The sequence below is a fragment of the Rhopilema esculentum genome, chromosome 6, assembly GCF_057945365.1.
Source record: "Rhopilema esculentum isolate cy_ngs chromosome 6, ASM5794536v1, whole genome shotgun sequence".
Taxonomy (NCBI): Eukaryota; Metazoa; Cnidaria; class Scyphozoa; order Rhizostomeae; family Rhizostomatidae; genus Rhopilema; species Rhopilema esculentum.
In genome coordinates, this window is record NC_142820.1 from 5,140,445 (window position 1) to 5,161,612 (window position 21,168).

General features: G+C 34.5%; 2 protein-coding genes and 1 long non-coding RNA gene across 5 annotated transcripts in view; 1 reads left to right on the plus strand and 2 right to left on the minus strand.

Annotated features, from left to right (window-relative positions):
- The window catches only part of LOC135686086 (uncharacterized), a 23,913-nt gene extending 18,058 nt beyond the window's left edge, over nucleotides 1-5,855 (minus strand). The window contains exon 1 of the long non-coding RNA XR_010516050.2: nucleotides 5,406-5,855. This is a non-coding gene — a long non-coding RNA (uncharacterized LOC135686086). The remainder of the gene's footprint in view (nucleotides 1-5,405) is intronic.
- The window catches only part of LOC135686085 (protein KIBRA), a 23,642-nt gene extending 12,413 nt beyond the window's left edge, over nucleotides 1-11,229 (plus strand). The window contains exons 12-21 of the mRNA XM_065202249.2: nucleotides 583-633; nucleotides 761-847; nucleotides 1,941-2,061; nucleotides 3,420-3,491; nucleotides 3,675-3,749; nucleotides 3,870-3,998; nucleotides 5,853-6,182; nucleotides 7,097-7,195; nucleotides 8,415-8,653; nucleotides 9,069-11,229. Coding sequence (XP_065058321.2) covers nucleotides 583-633; nucleotides 761-847; nucleotides 1,941-2,061; nucleotides 3,420-3,491; nucleotides 3,675-3,749; nucleotides 3,870-3,998; nucleotides 5,853-6,182; nucleotides 7,097-7,195; nucleotides 8,415-8,653; nucleotides 9,069-9,138 — 1,273 coding nt within the window. The 3' untranslated portion in view covers nucleotides 9,139-11,229. The remainder of the gene's footprint in view (nucleotides 1-582; nucleotides 634-760; nucleotides 848-1,940; nucleotides 2,062-3,419; nucleotides 3,492-3,674; nucleotides 3,750-3,869; nucleotides 3,999-5,852; nucleotides 6,183-7,096; nucleotides 7,196-8,414; nucleotides 8,654-9,068) is intronic.
- A 4,193-nt stretch (nucleotides 11,230-15,422) lies between these two features.
- Nucleotides 15,423-21,168, minus strand: part of LOC135686704 (acyl-coenzyme A thioesterase 11) — a 93,557-nt gene continuing 87,811 nt past the window's right edge. For all 3 annotated transcript variants that reach the window (XM_089108989.1, XM_065202996.2, XM_065202997.2), the window contains one exon: nucleotides 15,423-16,612. In XM_089108989.1, coding sequence (XP_088965115.1) covers nucleotides 16,466-16,612 — 147 coding nt within the window. In that variant the 3' untranslated portion in view covers nucleotides 15,423-16,465. The remainder of the gene's footprint in view (nucleotides 16,613-21,168) is intronic.

A 21,168-nucleotide genomic window follows, 5' to 3' on the forward strand; every position in this document is an offset into this window, starting at 1 on the left:
CTGAGGTTGACAGATTTTGCAACTGGTAAAACCAGCCAAACGCACGTACGGGAAAAGGATCGATGATTACCCAGATCAATGTAGCTGGGCATGTAACTAGTTAAGAGTAATAGTGGAGTAGTGGAGTGACTTTTTGATAACAGGGTGACGCTCTTGTTAACAGAATAGGGTGTCATTATAGCATAATGTGTGGCACGCTACTATTAGACAACAAGTAGGCTGGGTTATATACACACGTGTACCCTTCTTTGCTATACTTGGCCCAGCCAAAATTTGTTCCACCATGTCGGTTTTGAGAGAGTTAAAAGAGTCATAGTTATTCCCGCCAAAGTATCAAAATATATTGCAAGTATGGAATAAATTGCTGAAAATTAGTATAATTGTGCTTTTTGACTTTCCATTTTCGAAGCCATTCACATAACTTTTATATGTGTTCCAATCCAGTTTTAGCTCATTTATCTAAGATGTGCATTTGAAGTTTGTTCAGCATTGTTCATTATTTCATGTACAATTTGACTATTCATTTATTGCTAGTTCTTTATACCATGCAAAGATTTACAAACCTATTTTCACCTCTTTCAGGTATTCGGATAATGACCAATTTGATGCAGCTCAAGTAAAAATGGCATTGGAGTAAGTTTATTTTTATATTGTTTTTTATTTGTTCACGGTTCGGAAGTTGATATTTTAGTCATTTTAGTACTGTCAGCATTTTCTCCAAACCTGACTAGCATTAGATTTATTTGTCTGTTTCTTTTAGGTATCAGCTGGAGCAGAGTAAACTAGTGATTTCGATAGAGAAAGGCAAAAACATAAACCATCTCTCATTCAGCCACATCACTGAAGTGTAAGTCAGAGTTCTGTATTCTCTTAGCCTCCTGTAACACAAAATGTCTCTACATGAATGTGTGATGACCAAAGCTTTGCAGACTTAGAGAGACTACACTTCTACTTCTTAAATACAGCTTTGTTAAGCATATATTTGAAGGCAAGTTCTGTATGACGTCCAACCTTATGGAAGCAGTATCCTGTTGATGTTGCCCTATTATTGGTCTTTTAATCGCTGCATGTAGGTTCCATAAGTGGTGCAAATCTCTTTAAATCACCTCATACGTCAAACTGGTGGAAGCTGTTCTGTTATTCACGGCTTTCGTTGATTGTAGCTTATGTAAAGATTTTGTAACAGACTTGATTCTGCTTGGCTGTACTCTGCTTTGCAGTGGCTCTTTAAGACAATGTAGCCCCCGGGTAATATCATTTGTAGAAAATTAGAAGGCTAGCTTCTGAAATTTCCTTGTACAAATGGGTAGGTCTCGCAATGTATGACAAACCAGATTTCAACAAAAGCCTTAACTTCTGCAACACTGTGTTTGTTTGATTCATACAAGCAAAATCATTACAAATATTGAGCAGAAAATTGAGCAGAAAGGCAATCCCTTTTATCCTAAAATTTAAAACTGTGGGATCAAGCTTCTGTGAGTGCCTTTGTCAAAGTCTATGATGTCATTTAAGATCTGGTTTCTTCTATAAATTCAGATTTTGTTGGAGTGGTCCAAGGCTGTTGACCTTCGAGCTTTGAGGTAGTCTGGTTTCTGAGCGTGACCCTGGTAGAAAATCATGATGAAGTGCTGTAATTTCATGACACCGTGTCCTCTCTACATAGACACCACATGAGAGCCAACATCTCCTACACTCGTATCCTAAGGGATTTTGCAGCCATTTCCCTGAGCCTATATTCCTTTTTCGAGTCAAATTATATTCCAGTTTCTGATCTGACTGCAGATCCTTTCATGTGGCAGACCCTTGATAATACTCAGTATGATTGGCCATTATAAGTCATTTATGGTGATGTTTATGATTCAGAACCAGCTTTTCAGTTTTTGTTTAAAAGTTCTGCTATTTTAAATTTGTTCCTCAATAATGTTGTCTTCATGATTTAGGTTCATCAAAGGGACACTTCTGCCTTACGATGCCGTTGAAACCGCGTGCTTCGCAACTCGTCGCTCCAGTGATGTCAGCCAACCAGTATTTAACGACCAATTCATACTGAAAATTCCTAGAGTAAGTAATGTTTTCGTTGGTTCCTATAGTTGCCTTGCTGCTAGGGCCGTCACCACGGGGAGGGGAAGGCTGTGACACCCCCTTGGAAAAAATTATTTTGCAGAAATGATGAGTTGTCTTGCCATGTAGGAGTGGTTCGTCGGCAAATTTTCTGAAATGCCTGTATTTAAAAGAAGGCTCAACCATTTTGTCGGAAAATGCTACCCGAGCATCCCCCTTGAGCACAATTGCTGGCTGGATCAAATATTCGTTATCAACATCAATTCTCCTTCAGTCCACTCATTCCTTAATCTTTCCCGTTAATCCTAGCATTCCTCGTAAATTTGATTCACACAAACTTAAACCATAGGCAAACACGCGGTCTAACATCTTGAGTTGCGTCACGGTTTTGTTCGTGATTTAATAAATCTTTCAACTTACCATCGATCGGGTATATTGTTTCTTAGAATCTTAGCGTCACTTATGAGTTTCTCTGAATGATTACTTGGCTCAGAAAAGGAAAGGCAATATATCTATTGATTAACAAAATTCTTGTTATTTGATAACTTGTGTCTAAGATTAGGATGCTGTTTTCAGAAAAAATAAATCTTGCATTACACTGGGGCAGAAATAATCTTTTATTAAGGGTAGCAGTGCTGACTTAAGTTGGTAATTTATCCTCAATTTTGAATACTTTCAACTCAGTCTCATTTTCAAATGAAAATGATTTAAGTGTTTTAATGTCACAGATTTGTGCGACAAAGGCATTGTTTGCATTGACCCTTTATTAATTCGTTACTGCTAAAAGAAAGAAAGGTTTCAAAGAATGTAAACAAGCATTTTCTCAAATGCATTCCCGACATTTGACAAAGAATTTAATCGGGGGAGGTCCCTAATTTTCCCCTTAAACCTATGCTGACATTGTACCATTAAAAGAATTTTTAAAGTAAAAGAGGAAATTAAGATTTTGGGAGATCCTTGAAGATGAAAATCATGCAGGCGGTTAAAATTCTTCAGACTTACTGGGATTAGCCTTGTTTCGGAAAGCCCAATCAGAAAACATTTGATATTAGAAAGAGCGGTGGAAAGAGCAGCAGACCTGGTTTCAATAACCAAACGGCCGGCTTAGATCGTCTCAGCCCAAAGGCTGCACCTTATTCTGCGTTTTGATTCTTAAACAAACATCCCGAGCCAGCTTGGATCTCAAACAAATTTATAAATATTTTATATTTGATAAGGAATCTTAATAAGGAACTTGAACATAATCACAAGGGTGATCCTTTACAGTGCCAGTACCGTGCCATTTTACAATGTTAAAAATATCTGTTCGGTTTTGATAAATGCCAAGTTTTGATGATTATGTTATGTTCACTTTTTAGACGGAAGTGCTGAACAAAACTCTTGAACTTAGGTTATGTGCAGTGATTGATGAAAGCAGTACTGAGTATTTGGTAAGAGACTTCTCATTTTCGAAGTAATCGTTAACTATCTTGTCCGTTGTGCTTTCCCATTTATTGTTTGTCTCAACTTATTTTTAGGTTTTTCATCTTTCTACTGTTCAATCGATCTATGTCTGATTTTTTTTTATGTTCCATATAATTTCCTGTTTGAACGTATTTTGTGGTTTTCTACAGGGTGCCGTGCGTGTTCATCTAGCAAATGCCAAAAATGGCGCAGGCTTCAAGTGGTACACATTCCTCAGTAACAGAGTGAGTTTGTTAAACTCTTATTTTCCTTGAAGTATCGGTCATCTACGGACAATTCCAACAAATTTTTTAGCCATTTAAATATCCTAAATCAAGTTTTAGATATAATTCTTTCCGTTTTAGCTGATCAAGGTAAAGAACGGGGTGATGCTGCCAATGTCGGTTTCTCTTGAGAATATGAAGCGAGCGACGGATCAGCAAACATCTGTTGATGCGGAGGTGGATTCTACACGACTGCGCTCGAGTTCATGGGTAAGCAACTAAGCATGCATGTTTTTAGAATTCGTCATCGAAAAAAGTACAGAAGGCCTAAGGAGATTCCAAAAAACAAGCAATGAAGTTTTAATGAAGAATTCTGATTAAAGGTTCTTAAAAAGCAAAAGGTTCTTAAGGAAGTTTTGTATTTTTGTACTAAACTGTGACGTAAGTTTTTGCAGAAGTGAAAAGTACGTTGAGCAGTGCAATTTACCAGACAGAAAAACAGCACTGCATCTCGTTACAACGTCACAAACCTAACACTATAATTTGTGCATGCGTAATCTCTCAGGTCTCGGTAGGTTTTGATATGGGTTCTTATAAAGCAAAGTTGAAGAAAATCCATTTTCTGGCCTTAAAATCAACTGAAAATGTTTATGAAACCGTGGCAGAATACAAATATCCGACATGAACAGAAGCGTTCTAGATTGATTTAAGAAGATGGTGCATAGTTTTGAAATTTCTTAAAAACAGTAATTGTGGCTATGTTTTTTGCTATGGATGCCTCGAAAGATGCCCACAATTCAATGCACTGAGACCTTTTGAAAGCAATTTGGTTAGGCGAAGGTCATTTCGGTGGGTTGGATTTCAGTAGCCAGTAAATTATAAGGTGCAAAACGAATTCAAGAAGGTGGAATTTATTGAGGTTTATTGAAGTTGTACAGAGATTAACCTAAAGCGATTGGTCACCGTTAAGTTTACAGTGGAATGCGTAATAAGAAACTTGTGGGATCGACCAGGCTTCGTCGATCGGGATTCATCAATCATGTGACAGAAATTCGATGCCTCTCATTCGATTATATTGTATTTTCAAACATTTCTATCTCCTGGTGGCGCTAGCTAGGGTACTGCAGTGCTAAAGCGGTCTGACGGTGGACGTTATGATCTTTAAGTTTGTAAAATAGTACAGAAATGGCTAATACTTTGCTAGGATGTAGTTTCTGTATAAATTTATCGAATGTCTTCCCCGTCCTTAGTTGAATGTTGACTTCTTGCCATCTGTTCCCCGCTAATTCAACCAGAAACTAGCATTGATTTAAGAAAATGGGTTTACTGACAGTAAGTTGAGGTACTACTTTTCAAACGGGATTCACCTTATGGGGTGTTCATTATCAACATCATAATCACCATACTTGGTGCTTCGATTTCAAAAGTATTGCTAGTTTCGTACACAGATATGTTCGGGGATGTGATAATACAGAATTTCTAAGAATTTCATTTTGCCGCAACAACCAAAAAATATTTTAGGACTTCATCAGGCGAATGAGACAAGATATAAGTTGTATACTGACCAATTCTGGGAAGCCCTCAGCTAGAACATGCATTATCTAATCCACGTATAAGCGCTAAACTTAACTGGACTAAAGATCTTCGGAAAATCATGTGTTAAATGCTGACACTTACCTTCTACAGTAAAATCGTATGCGTCAATGTTAGTCAATCCTTAAGATTGCTGAAAAATATACACATATAGATAATTAGTATAAATTTTTTCAAAAGTTTAAGTCGTTATAAGATATATATAGTTTTAGATAGCATATATGCTGTTGGATTGTGTAATTTCTCCATGAGATGGTGATATTTATGCTGTACTTCAATCCACAATCCACGGAGAGAACCTTTCCTTTTTTCGAGAACCTAACGTGTATCAAACAAAGTCTGAGAGATGGAATAGGAAATATATTCCTGAAAGTATTCCGAAGAAATGAGTTTCTCTATCGTCAATTGATATAAACCGATTTTACGACAAATCAGCCCGGTCTTTGTTTTTAGCAACGTTTAGAGATGCAAAAATCAATCTTCCTTTGGATCGTTTTCTGTAAAAGATGTCTAACATCAGTTGTTTTGCAGGGTGGTGGTGGCATTGAAATGTTGCACACCAGAAATGTATGCTCTGAAGCAAGGACCAGTCACACACACGCAACCAGTTCAGCGGACAAAAAGGAGCAAAACAGTTGTGGTGAGATTTTGTCGGATGGAAGTAACCAGGCCTCAGAATCATTTGGAAGATCCTTATCTCAAGAAGAAGTTATTTCAAATAGAGCAAACGGTGTGGGGATAAACAGTCGAAATAGTTTGCTGCGTAGCTCATCTGATTGCACGGGAACGAGGCGTCTGGTACATCCACAACCGCTTATGTCTCGTTATAATTTTGAGAGGAGGAGCATACGACGATCAAAGGTAATCCTATATCCCTGCAACTATCCCTACGACTATCCCGCGTCGTACCCCGGTGATATTGTCACTTTTTCTTAGGGTTGCCCTTGTAGAAATTGTTTGGTTTTTGTCCTTCGAGTAGCATGGATTCCGGCTGTCTAGATGTTAGAAGAGAAATTAAAACTTAGTAGAAGTTGTTGTTCTGAATGCAAAGGGCACAGAAGGTTCTGAATACCAAAGATAGTTGTAATCGTAGTTGTCCTAACCCCGGCAATGATTTTAATTAGAAGAGGCTTCCTGGATGTTTTGCCGGCAAGTTCAAATCTTACGTTGAACATAGTTGCAAAAAATGTATTCTCATTTTTCAAAACCACTAACTAGAATTTCTGGAAAGCTAGAATTTTAAGGAATTTTCAAGTCTGAACACGAACTGTTTTCATGTCGTGCGTTTGCCAAAATATTTGACCCCAGGACCACAATTGTTCAGGCCCGAGAATCACTATGATATTCTCAATTGTGGAACATTTTGGACCAAGAAGTTATCCTCTACGTAGCCGAAGCTGCGGGCAATTCAGAAATTAGCAATGCGGTCTCTTGGTACTCGAACGTTAGCAAAAATTGTCTCTATGTCTGTGGCATTTATCTTATGGCTTTGTACTATAATCTTACAAATCTTATAGCACTTGATGAGCCCATAGTAGTATCAATGTATTATGCTTCCGATTTTCCTTGCCATTCTGAAACCTATAGAAGTATCTTGAAGAGAAATGCAAAGAGAACTTCCTGTCCGAATCAGCTAAGATAGCCCCCCCCCCCCCCCCCCCGCCCGCCCCCCATGTCTAGTATTCTCAATTATTGCTAGCCTTGCGATGCTCAGAGATTTCTCATTAACTGACTTTTAATATTTCTAACAAGCTTTTCATGATCTTTGTTTCTAGAGACTGGCAGAAAAGCAAGCGCAAGCGATTCAACGACGACCTCGAATGCCAACACATTATGACCTCGAGATGGAATTACAGGCGGCTTATTTGAAACAGGTATTTTATGCCACATATCATTCACAATTTTTTTACGTAGAAGATGTTCTTATGGTTGTCTGTCATCCTCCGTCCGGATGTAATGCACCGCAATATTTTTGCTAACTGTTGAGGCCACCTTCCACAGTCACCGAACTCTTGAGTATATTTTTTGTTGTAACAAGGGCCTGGAATTCAATCCTCTGAAAAGTTATTGCCTTGTTGTTTTTCTGCAACTTCTCGTGGGCTTTAAAAAATGCACCGGTTAAGTGCTATTTATATCTCGTATAATCTCTTCTTTCTCTTGTTTCGTCGTTAACATACTTGGCAGTTGATTCTCAGAAGATGAAATTCTTACAAACGCTCACTGAGATAGCCATTCTTGCGTGATTATAAGCTGAAAGTCCAATATGATGGGTCAGTAATGGCGAAAGGTGTTACGGCGAACGTCTGGTGCAGTTTGAATAAGCTGTTTTAACAAAATTTGTATGGATCTGAAAGTAGGAACATTTGACCTAGTAGAATAGATGTGGGTACATGGCAATGATAAGTGACAATTTCCTGTATTTGAAATATGGCTTTTCCTTCCCTGTAAAACGGTACGTTTAGGAAGCTGTAAGCTTTCAAGCTGTGACATATTTTCTCTTTATAAAACCATGAACTTAAATGTCCACTCCAATTGCTACGAAAGGTCTTTTCTTAGAAATGCTTTTCTACGCTATGTATAGCTCCTCTGACCTCCAGCATTCTTTTTTGGTCCTGAGCTAGATTGAGGGACCGAAAGTAATGGATTCCCTCCCTTAGTCTTTTAAATCGTGACTAGATTTCCACTTATCTAGAAGTTATGTCATCATGATACGTGCTGTTCTGTGTCATCCATTAGTTTACTCATGATGACCTCTGTATTTATGTTATCAAAATTTGTAATTTCTTGTCGATAAATATACTGTCTTTTCATTATAAGTTTTTTTCGTCAATACCAAAGTATTTTGATATTTCCATGGGATTTCTCCGTGTTTTGGGGGCAGTTTTTAACCTGTTCTGTAGTTTATCTAATTCCACTATTATAGTTAAACATAGGACAAAACGCAAAAGAAATCAACAAATCAAAGAACGATGTTAAATAAAGTAGATTTTATGGACTGAAGAAGCTCTGTGTAGCACCGAAGAAGTATTGTCTTCAAAATGTATCGAAAGAGCGTGGGAAAATGGTAGTTTTATACTTTTTCGTTTTTTCAAGGCCCAGTTAACGGAAGAAATTAATAGACTGAAAGACATCAGGCAAGTCATGGAGGATACGAAAATAGATGGCAGGAGAAATTTACCAGAATGGGTTGGCGAAAATAAACAGTTTAGAAAGCTTATGGAGACGGCAGAACACGAAGGACGCAGCAGTCGAGGGGAAGTATTTCCTTCCCAAAGGAAATTCACAGCATTGATGAAAACAGACCCTAGCAAAGCTGAGAAACTGGACTTCAGGTGCGTGTCTCGGGGAAATTTCCGTGAACGTGTGATCTCCTATACTGAGTTACAGAATGAGCTTTGTTTTCAAGGCTCTAAATTTTTTGAAAAAAGTCAAGGCAAAATGAAAAATGAAAAATTAGCAATTGCTGGATGCCCACTGGAGCTTTTGTTGTCATCAAGCACCAAATATTTTTGTAGTTAACGTTAGAAATAATATTCTAAGTTAGTTCTACGCGATGAAGCTGCTCGCGATGCGTAAGCTTTGCAATGCTCGAAAATTTACTTAAAAATATAACCTATTTCAAAGTTTCAATACAACATAACCCTTTGATAAAGCCCTGATCTGAGAATGCTTGATCTACGCAGAATTTACCATCAATTCTAAATGTTATATCAATCAAGTAATTCAGTTATATTATCTTGTTTCCAGGGAACGTGTGTCCTTCTTCACGAGCCCCAAGGTCAACGTGCCAGCCAACCCAGAGGTTCACTGGGTTTAAATCGAAGAGTGCCATGCCCACGACAAAGCAAAAAAAGGTGAGAACCCCCACGTTTCAGCTACGGAAAGTTGTGGCTGCCTCGACAAGCTGCAGGTTACTTCCTGAAGAAGCCGATCCTGCGGTAAGGGTTATCTTTGGTTAGAGTTTCCACGAGCTCCGGTCTACTCCTGTCTTTGATACCCTTGGAAATGAATGCCTCCAACAATCAAACTTTGACAACATGTTCTTGGATATTCTAAGCCATAGTGTGAAAATGAGGCAGAATTGGAAACGAGTCTTTGGGCACAAGCTCAAAATTCAACTCTCTACTGTTATACAGTTCAAGAAATTAATTGCCTGTTATTCAAACAAGTGCTTTATGATACCAAAAATAATCACGCTGAAGACCGAAGACTGAAAATCGATGCTGAGGACAAACTTTCTATGTTCAATAACTTGACGAAATTTATAATTTAACCCCTTTTGTAAATTCAAATCCGACACCATACATCAGAAGGGGTTGCTTCTAGAATTTGCACATATCCATTACAAGGCCAAGCCAATCCAAACCATGCCAATCCAAATAAAGTGATATGTTGGTTACTTGCCCTAAGAAAAAATCACCTTCACCCAGTAAATATAATATTGGGTCAAACAGTTTTTGTATGAAACACGGTGCGGAGTTTTTGTATGGCATATGATAAGCTAATAAAATATTTAAATTTGATACTAAAAATGCATCACTGAGCTCTAATAACAATCATCATTCCATTTCGAAAAATTTCTGTTTTATTCTGTTCTTAGCTTATCATACGCCATAGTAATCGAAGTAATTCTCTCCCCTCCCCCCCTGAATGCTCGCACACCCTTTAATCCTTCTGTAATTAGTTTGGTCTAAAGCTTATCAAAGGTTTGTAGCCAGCGAAAAACATCTGGATCGGCATTTGCGATGTAAGCTGTTGCTTGAACTCCACACCTCAAATTTCTGTTTAGAGTCGATGCTGCAATATTCACAACCCCTTCTGGTGAATGACGTCATCCTAAGCACATGATCCGAGACGAGATTGCAAGTTGATAATAAGATGTAGATAATTAATTGTAAAGAAAAACCGAAATTGGATTGCGAATGATAATTAAAAAACGTATTTGGCCATTTGATGGAGAATCTGCAGAACTGTTATTATTTTAAGCAGTAGTAATGTTTTATGCAGATGCAAGTCGTGTCTAGGATATCGGGCTTTTCACCGTTTACAAGTAGATAAAAGTATTTTTAGCGTTTTGTTTTATCATTTTTATTATTAGTTTGTATATTCTATAGCAAAATATTATCCTACGATCTCATAGATATATTTTCACAGTCGCTTCAGTAGTTTTCTACTTAATGTCCGATTATCAAACCTTTCTGTAGATGTCAAATTGTGATGTCAGTTGTTGAACGTGTGTGACTTTTTATGCCGGTCAGATTTCTCCAGCCAGCATTCCAAGCTTTCATAGATAATTTTTATTTATCATGAATATGATTTTTGGCCGATATTCTTAGTAGCTGGACTGTAAATATTTACTACCTGAAAATTTTTAGATAAATTTGTTATATTTGTGTAACATTTGCATATTGTTGACCAGCCTAACGAATTTTTTTCATTGTTACTATGCGCCATTCTTAACAATTAAGCCGGATGTCAATTAACCCAGCGAGACCCCATTACTAAATCTGATAGTGTACTGTTTGAATCACTGCATACTGTTTGGATTAATAATATATCTTAATGGAAAAGGACAAGTTTAACTTTGCGTAATTGTCTGTCATTCCTGCATTGTAAAGCGCTAAACGCTGTCCGTCCTGAACTAGCAATTGCCCTAGAGAAAAGGAAGGCTTTGTACTTTGTTACCGTGAAGTCTTTTCGTCTCCAGTGCCCCCATCCGATTTGTAGATGTAAAAGACAAGCAACTACTAACAAGTATTTAACAGTTACCATTTATGGCATTATACTGAAATCTGAGCGGCATGTTCATGTCAATTGTCAAACGACGCTTCGAAAATTGTTGTTTTTGGTGTTTTTGTGTCTTATTTTTGGTACGCGTATTTATTCATAACATTGAATTGGCTGTAAATTGTCTTTTTTGAAACGTTTTTTCTGAACATTGAACAAATGGCCATTGGGTAAAGAGATATCGGAACACATTCCATACTGCTTGATTTATCTTTATGTCTTTTAAGATTTAAGTTTTGGCTATATAAAGAGTTCTCACTAATGTGAAATAATATCTTACAAAGCATCAGTAAGCAACTTTGGCTGGGGGATTATACTGCACAAAGGAACTAGGGCACTAAGGAATGCAAGAAAATGTCGTAGCTATTTGATTTATTTGTTATATGGGGTTCTTAAACAAACACCTTGCTATTGATACTTAACCAAATGTTATGCTTCCCACTATTATCGAAAAGCTGTTCTTTTCATGAACTTGCTCTAGGGATGATTGGCACAGCCTTGGCTGATAATAACTACATCGACATAGCTATTATTGAAAGGATGAAGCTATAATTCATTGAACAGGCGAGTGTATAATAGCACAAATCAGTATGTGAAGGTTGTGAAGGACAAGACAAGACGACAACAAAAAATTCACTGGTATGAAATTAATTGTTTCCGAATTATTCGTTACAAAGGAGCAAATCTTAATGTTAAAAATAAGTTTCATCTGTGTATTGAGACTTTGCCTTTCAATTTGGCGAAGTAAAATGTTCACTGTCGTCTTCAGTAACAACATACAAGAGCTGTCCATTTTCACAAAACGTAAATAAATGAATCGGAAATGTGCACCAATTTGGCCTAGGCCCAATCTTGCGTATCAACTGCTCTTTTCTCACTTCCTCCCGAGCAAATTTGTGTGTCCTTGAAATGAAAGGATATATACATTCTTTGCTAGAACAAATAGGGCATTCGCCTAGCAAAATGTTTTAGTTGAAATGGCAGGGGTGAAGACCGACTCCCGCCATTCAAAAATGTGGTCCACACGGTGCGGATCTATTTCTTCAAAACTTGAAATAGTTCTCTTGCAGCTATTTATAAACTGTTCTCTGGAGTCTTTATATGCCACCGCCGCCTTTATGGTAGCCCATGTCCGATTTTGTCAATAGCATATACTGTCTATGCCGTTTTCTCCTAGAAACAATTAATCTGGCAATGCAATACGTTGCGAGGATACCGACCAGGCCTGATACAACATAAAGAGCTGCTAGAATGAAAAATCTCTTGTTCAAACGCGACTTCCACGAGGAGTACGGCTCCATGTTTATGACCTCAAAAACTACATCACTTCGCGATGAATTTAGGCCATCTGGGCTACTTGATGATCGCGGCATTTCGCTATGAAACTTCTCTGTAACTGTCTTCATCAATAGCGGCGATTCATATTCCGAGTTTGCCTTAACGTCATTTTCAGGAGCTAAAACATTTAAAGCCGACCTGAGATGCGACGAATTCGTTGGTGCTTTGCTGCCCTCGTCCTCCGTTTGTACCTCAACTTGAGATAAAGGTAACTTCGTTTTGTGTGTTGGATTCTGCTTTGATTTCGACGTTTTTGACTTACGGTGTCCCTGATGTTTCGAACATTTTGCAATAACGATTAATAACAAAACAAAGATGAAATGCCGTAATTTCATTTTCAGTCCCCTTACCTCTTCTGCCTATAAGGAACTTGATTGCACCCGAATTTCTGTCCTTATCCGACACTATCCTTTCTCTTTAACATTGACCTTACAATTTTAATAATCAATTCTCTTTGGTGTCCCCATATCTTGATCGAGCTGGTACCAGCGAGCTTACCAAAGTCGCTTGAAAACAAGTCAGCGCGTGACAATTCACATCCAATCTCCTTCGCTGGTTGCTATCACGTGATCTCCATTATGCCCTTATAGAGCCGAGTTTGCTCAAAAGATCAATGGGCCGCGAAAACACGTTGATAGATTAAAGTTTGACGTATATTTTTTTAGCTTTGAAAAAGTGTAAAATTTATTTATCTTAAACCACTGAAATATCAGTTGCATTGTACGCAAAAAAAGCAAATTAAACTAATCACAACTTCACTCATTTTGATCTACATTTGAAATGCACTAAAAGTTGAAAAAGATAAGACATTACTGCTCAAGTTTCAATCTACAAATTACTGCCTCAGTGGTCGAGAATTGGTTCAAAAAGAAATTTGCACAGTGTCGATTATCCACTCAACAACTTTCCAAATTATTTTCAATTTATCGGCTGTTTCTCCTTCGGACAGCTAGGAGCTCACCCATGGAGTTTGGGTGCAAATGTTTGATTTATCTTATATGTCTTTCTTCTCAGATGCGCAATTGCAAATGATAGTTACAACTGTTCACCCCCTCAAATACACTGTCAGCAGGGCGTAAAACGCCAATTATTTTTATATCATTGCTCATAGCTCAAAACCAAAAGCGAAAGTCATTGCTTTGCTTTTGCAAGAGATTTAGGAAAGAAAGTTGACAAAAAGAAAATGTCGAATAACCCACGAAAAAGTTGCGTGGACATCAATGTTGGATTTCAGTTAAATCTCAAATCCATGAATTTGCTACAATTCTCTAATTGAATCAATCTAATTGTGTCTTTTTTAAGAAAATCTTTTCCAATAACTTCATTAAATGTTTATTCTGCAATTCTTTTTAACATCAGCACCTTCAACCCGGAAATTTGTAGATGTTGCCTACAAAAAATGTCTTATGTGATTGGATAAAGATATTTCTGCAGATCCGTCCATGGATATTTTGCAAACGTATCCGATCATTAACGCATTTTAAATTTTTTTGGTCGAAAAGATCAATTTTCGCATCTCCGATCTGAAATTCGTTCATGCCCCAGTTTGAGCAGTTTCCAAGAAGATCATGGAGCTGAAATCTACAGGACTACAGGCTTGAACGGCCGGGGAATGGTAGAAAAATGCAGATTTAACTTAACAAGAAAGAACGAAAACACTTTCTCCTGAAAAGGGGCAAGTTGATTATAATGCACATGATTATTATGCACCAAACAGCACAGAAATATTGCAACATGGTATTATTTTCAATCTTTGTACATTTATGTTTATCTATCTATTGGCTAGTCAAAAACCTTGTTCAATAATTGGCTGTTAGCTAGCGCGCGCTTCTAGATTTAATCGTATGAAAGATGAAAGATACTCATTTAGGTATTGCATTTTTTCTATGCATAGGCGTGAGAGAACTAGGTGCTGAGGGGCTGCAGCCCCCCCCCCCCAATCCTGCAAAATTTATCGAATACCAGTTCCCATTCAGGCAATTAAATCTCGATTCAATAATGCAATAACTATGGTTAAGTTAAACAATCTGACTGTTTGTGAACTTGGACAAGTTGGGGTTTGTAAATGTAGGCCCATTCCAATGTTTCAGCTACTTCACACCTGGATATTTCAAAAGGGGAGGAGACAAATGACGAAAACCTTAGCTTATTCATTATATTCAAGGCACAAGTTCTAATGATTATATGCATTAAAAGATTTTACAATACCAAAAAAACACGACTGGTAGATGTCTTAATCGTACCCCTTTTAGGTGATAAAACAAACAAATAATTCTACTCACCGTAAACTTGACGAGTTCAAAGTTACGCCACAAACAAGCCAAATAAACTCGACGCTACGAGCACAACCAAGTTTTGTTGAAGTAAGTTCACGGAAAACACATGCAAAAGTCTAGAATTAAGAATTTGATTGAGAAGGAATTATCATGGGGTACTTGATCACGATAATTTTATCTTCGGGGAAAAGTTATTCATAGTTGCACGAAAAGGTCTTCTAGCAAAAGGATACCGACGCAAGTTGCAAGGGGGTCAAGAGCAAATTAAAGTCAACTAATAAAATATCTTTATAAAAAGCTTTTCGTTTTCGAAAAAGTGGGGGCATGCTCTCCCCGATCCCCTATCGTCGGAGGCAGTTGCCCATGTATTTCCTATTGTCATCATAACAATAGAAGTGAACTTTGGGAGGAGGGAGTGACTTTTATTCAGAGCCTCTCTTTTGCAAACGACGATAAGAGGCTTGACGTGTGGAAAGAAACAAAGCATACTGTTCGACAACTTCAGTCTTAGCAAAAATTCTTGCTGGCTAATTTTGGGGAAAAAGGGGAACCTAGATTTGACGTCAGTTTCGGTTTTACGATGACAACCGAAAAAGGAAGGGCTTACTAATTAACCTTTTGCACTACACTTCATTAAAGCATGGTCTCCAAACATTCAAATATTCTCAAAATAGACTACGGAGAGTAAAAACAATCTCAGTACGTTAATCAAAACCAGAATATCAAAAATAAAATTCAATCTTGGACACATAGATGATGCATATCTTACAAAAATAATCTTTAAAAAACGTGCAGTTTGCAAAAACGTAGCTAAAAATTTCTTCCACAAAACCATTAAGAAGCTAACCAAAGAGGGGTGATAGGTTGGGTATTGTGAAACTATAGGCATGTTACTTATGCTGAGTCTTGCAAGTGTTTCTTAAACGCCAAAAACGCATTACACGTCTTACGTATAAATTACATTGATTTTTTAAAGAAGGCCACAACCTAATCGCCTGTTTAATTAGCCAGAATAAATTAATTATATTGCTTTTAGTATATGTTAAAGAAAACGTGCATTTATTCTATTTATTTGTTGTGTATCACTAATGGCAAATCACTCTGTTTGTGGAAGAAAACAGATTTACATATTGAGTAGAAATAAATACATAATTACAGTGGCATCAAATAGTTGGTTAGAATTTTATTAAAAAGTGACTCATATGCTCCCAAGTGTAAAAAAATAAATATCTAAAAGTGCGTTGAAATATAAAACTGGACCAGAAAGCTATTGTCCCTGAATCTATAGAATACTTAAACTTCCAAGTATTTATAAAAAATCAAAAAAAATATTTTCATATGATCAAATAAAACAATTTCAATTAATCTTCATTATGAAATATCGGATCATATGATTTGTTGAAATTCACGTTTATCTGCCACAATTATAATTTGGCTTCAATTCCAGGTATTTGTTATAAAGAGAAATATGCTGCAAAGATTTTCCTGTATTGGTAAGCTAAAAAGGTAAATAAGAGCACGCACTTCACGGCTCCTTTCACTGAGACTATGATTGCAAACATTCAAAGTAAAAATCCTATTGGTAGCAATATTGGAAGCATTTATCGAGCGAGAAATTTTTAGGGAAATAGTTTTCAGGTCCTCGAGTAAAAAATGTGGGTATAAAATATCAAATGATCAAAGTGCATCAAAAGTCATTTGATAAAAAAGGTATCTAATGACCAGTTAATGTAAGAAATATGTCTAAAACTGGGTATCTTCTCCCTTATATGTGTTAAGAAGTCGGTTGATGAGTTTTTCACTTCTCTTCTCATGAATTCCAGATACACCCTTGAGTGCTCCTTTTACGTACTCATAAACCTCCTTGGTCAGCTGATTGATATAAATAACCTAGAACACAAATAAGAAATTGGACAAATTTTTAACATTATCTCAAGTTTTAATAAATGCTATGAGCAAGAATATCATTCTAACTAAAAAGGTGTGAAAACTGAGTAAAAGCAGGGGATAGATTTTTACAATACTTTGGGTTTTACCACAAAACGCAAAGATGAAAACTACAAAAATATTTCTTGCATAAAAATTGTTTCTAAACATTTAATAAAAATTACTGTTTATCGATCTGTTTGATGATCGAAAACAGCAAGAAACTGAAACTTGAAACCGGCCTCTTCGATACACCAAGTGTGCTTATGTATTTCAAAACATTTTCAAACTCAAATTTTTGTTCAAATTTTTTATATTTTTATTCAACTTTATTCACACTTTTTTTATAATCTTAACAGCAAATGAAAATATATCCTGTTTTAATGTTTACAAAGCTAAACAAAACACCATTTCATATTTAAATAGCTGAATAAGTATACACTTTTTAGAATCATGCAGAACGCCAAAATGTATAATATTTCAATTCAAATATTTAAGTTCAAATATAAAATCAAATATGAATTAGCAGCAAACAAAAATTCAATATTTAGCGAGTTCCACAAGAAAGTTTCAAGGAAAAATGTGAATCAATTTTAATTTTATAGATTATTCTAAATAAAACTCGAAAGTTAACAATCAAATAACAAGCGATCTGCTTATTTCATCTGCAAAATATTTTCGGAGCTTGGAAAGATAGCAAATCTCCATTTGCCGAAACACAGCAAAGAAATCATACTGAAAAATGTATCATGTTATATTTGATACTCTGATAAATACATAATGATGGAAACTTTACTAAGGATTTTTCATAAGACTAGTCTATTTTCGCAAAATAAAACTTCACAACCAAAGAAATAAAAATACGTTAAGTTGAAATAGACTTAAATCATAATTAAATCAAAATATAACATCATTGGAAAAAGTTATATTATATTAGTATATCATGTTTGATGTAGTATAATATCATATAATATGATGTAATATAATATAATATAATATAATATAATATAATATAATATAATATAATATAATATAATATAATATAATATAATATAATATAATATAATATAATATAATATAATATAATATAATATTATATAATATAATATAACATATTATAATATAATATAATATAATATAACATAATAAAATATAACATAATAAAATAAACCATAATATAATATAATATAATATAATATAATATAATATAATATAATATAATATAATATAATATAATATAATATAATATAACATATTATAATATAATATAATATAACATAATAAAATAAACCATACTATAATATAATATAATATAATATAATAGAATAAACCTTACTATAATATAATATAATATAATATAATATAATATAATATAATATAATATAATATAATATAATATAATATAATATAATATAATATAATATAATATAATATAATATAATATAATATAATATAATATAATATAATATAATATAATATAATATAATATTATATAATATAATATAATATAACATATTATAATATAATATAATATAACACAATAAAATATAACATAATAGAATAAACCTTACTATAATATAATATAATATAATATAATATAATATAATATAATATAATATAATATAATATAATATAATATAATATAATATAATATAATATAATATAATATAATATAATATAATATAATATAATATAATATAATTTAATATAATATAATATAATATTATATAATATAATATAACATATTATAATATAATATAATATAACATAATAAAATATAACATAATAAAATAAACCTTACTATAATATAATATAATATAATATAATATAATATAATATAATACAATATAATATAATATAATATAATATAATATAATATAATATAATATAATATAATATAATATAATATAATATAATATAATTTAATATAATATAATTTAACATAATATATTTTTCAAGATGACAAATGACAAGATAACTTTGTTATTAAACGACAAATACTATATAAAGAGGGACATTCCAGGACACAGCGTCACGTATATTTAACTCATTGGACTCTTTTTTAAGATGTGAAACAGATCTTCATTTTTTCCGTGAAGGCCTTTTCAAGACTCTTAAAGAAAAAGCCGTTAAGCGACTTAATATCGTATAATTAATCTTAACCATACTTCTTTCAGATAGTTTTGATTATGTTTTAAATGCTATTTTAATTTTTGAAAGTAAATTTTCCAGATGTAGAGCCACTTTGTGGATAAGCTGGAATGAATCCATTATTATTAGTAGTATTATTATTATTGTATATGACGTTACCATCTTTAAAGTCATGGTTCTCTTATGTTTATGATATTTTCAAAAATTCTAGCATGCGAAAAATGAAAGAACTGGTAGAAATTTTCAGTCCTGAGGGCCTAAGTAGAAAGAAGGAAAAAATTTCGCTTTTATTCTGATTCTATCTTCGTCCACGATATGTCCGAAAATTCTCCTTTATAGCAACGGTTCGGCTATCAGCGATAAAATGTCGAGTTCTACTTATAATGACTCCTACGAGCACGAGCAAGCTAACGATTAGACTAAATCTGACTTATGAAATCACCACGTTTATACCCTTTACAGAAACTTAAAATAACAGAGCAATGATGCTATTATCACGTGATCTTGTCCGAATGGAAACCCTGTAACAAAAAGCAATTTACCCTGTCTTTAAACTTTGATTTCTTGCGCGTTGGTTTTTAATGTACCCGGCCAATATCGAAACCAAACATTCGTCTCTTCTTTAACATAAGCAGGCCCTTTTCAAATGTTATAGTTTCTCACATACTTTACATAATAAACAAGAATTAATCTTCTGCCTTCCATGCATCTAATCCCTATATCATACACATTTTAATTTAGTCATAAAACATAACGGCTTTCAAAAGTTAACGATTTTTCTGAGGAGGGTTTGTTTTTCTTATCAATGGATGATTTTGTTGCATTAAATAAAAAAGAAAGAAAACAACTCTAATACGATATAAACTTTTGTAAACACCATTGTTTTATGTTTACACAACAAGAAATATCAATTGCCAAGTCTTAAAACAAATTATGGAAAATTTGTTTCATTCATTCGTGGAACTTCTGTCAAAGAGAGATTGTAGGGCAACGAAAGGGGTGATTAATCTCGGCAAACCAGAACAATCAAGCCTTTGCTACAAAGTAAACGTTCGTAGTTGACAAAAATAGAAACAACAAGCTCTTAATGTAATCATTGTTACCCTATTTACAAGGAGCGAATATAATGGGATCGGGATTGGGACAAAGATCGCGATAAAGGGCCGGATAAAGATCGGAATAACGGTCGGGATAAAGATCGGGATAAGGATAGGTATCGCGATCCTGAAGATCTGTCGCGATCATAGGATCGTGATCCATTTCCCACCATTCGATCCTTTCCAAAGGCAGATAGGGGTTGTAATTTTCACCCCGATCCTGTAAAAATTTTCCCTGTAAACGGTCCAGATTTCTTCTCACAAACTTCCAGTTCTTGGAATGTCTTCCAATCCAGCATTATGATCGTCTAAAGATTCGAAAGGCCTTTTCGTCGTTTGGAAGGGGGAAAGAATTCGGAGTAAATTCAACAATGGAGAAAGGAAACGACTGTTTAAAATCTTGTTTCAAAGATGTTAAAGGCACCTTCATTTATTAAGGCTCAGAAAATGAAACCGAATGAAGGAATTGTGAATAAAGGTATAAAACGTATGCCAGAATAGATCACCACCCTCTTTCAGTTTTGGCCTTATAAACGCAAAACTATAGTATATAAAAACATATCCAGATTGCGATCTCCATCTCGATCCCGTTGCTTTTGCTCAATGTAAACAGGCAAATCTCTTATTATATCATCATGATTCTCGAAAATGGTGCCAGAACGGCATACAGATTTTTAATGAATAGCTTGAAATGCAATCTAGCCATTTGACATCTCCAACATAATCGTTGCCTTTATTGTAAACGTAACTGCCTTATATTCGTTGAAAAATAAGACTTCTAATGTCTGACGCCCAAAGGTGCTTTTAGCAACCAAATTCATGTTTTCATACACTAAAATTAACTCGAAATTCATCTTATATTTAAGCTTTGCTCAAGAAGAAAACACCAAAGTAGCTCTCAAAAATGTTAATTTCGAGCTGGGAATTTTCTCAAGTCCTTTCACTTCGTATGTTTAAAAAACAAGAGCTAGGCTTAGCAATGTAACTTTTTAAAAATGAATAAATCAAACAGGAAATATTTTCAATACAAAAGATAAAAAAATTGAGAATGAAGCAAATTCATTTTATTAAGTTAATGGATTCCTAGTGATCTTGTTTTAAAAGAAACAACATAACCAAGAAAACACAATAGATAAAAAAAACAGTTTATATGAAGCTGTTAGTTAATTTTAGATTTCTATTGCTGTTAGGAAAAGGTTATAAAAACAAAAGTGAGTAAATGAAAATCTTACTTAGTTGTTAACGTAAAGAAAATAATTTTCTTTACATTCT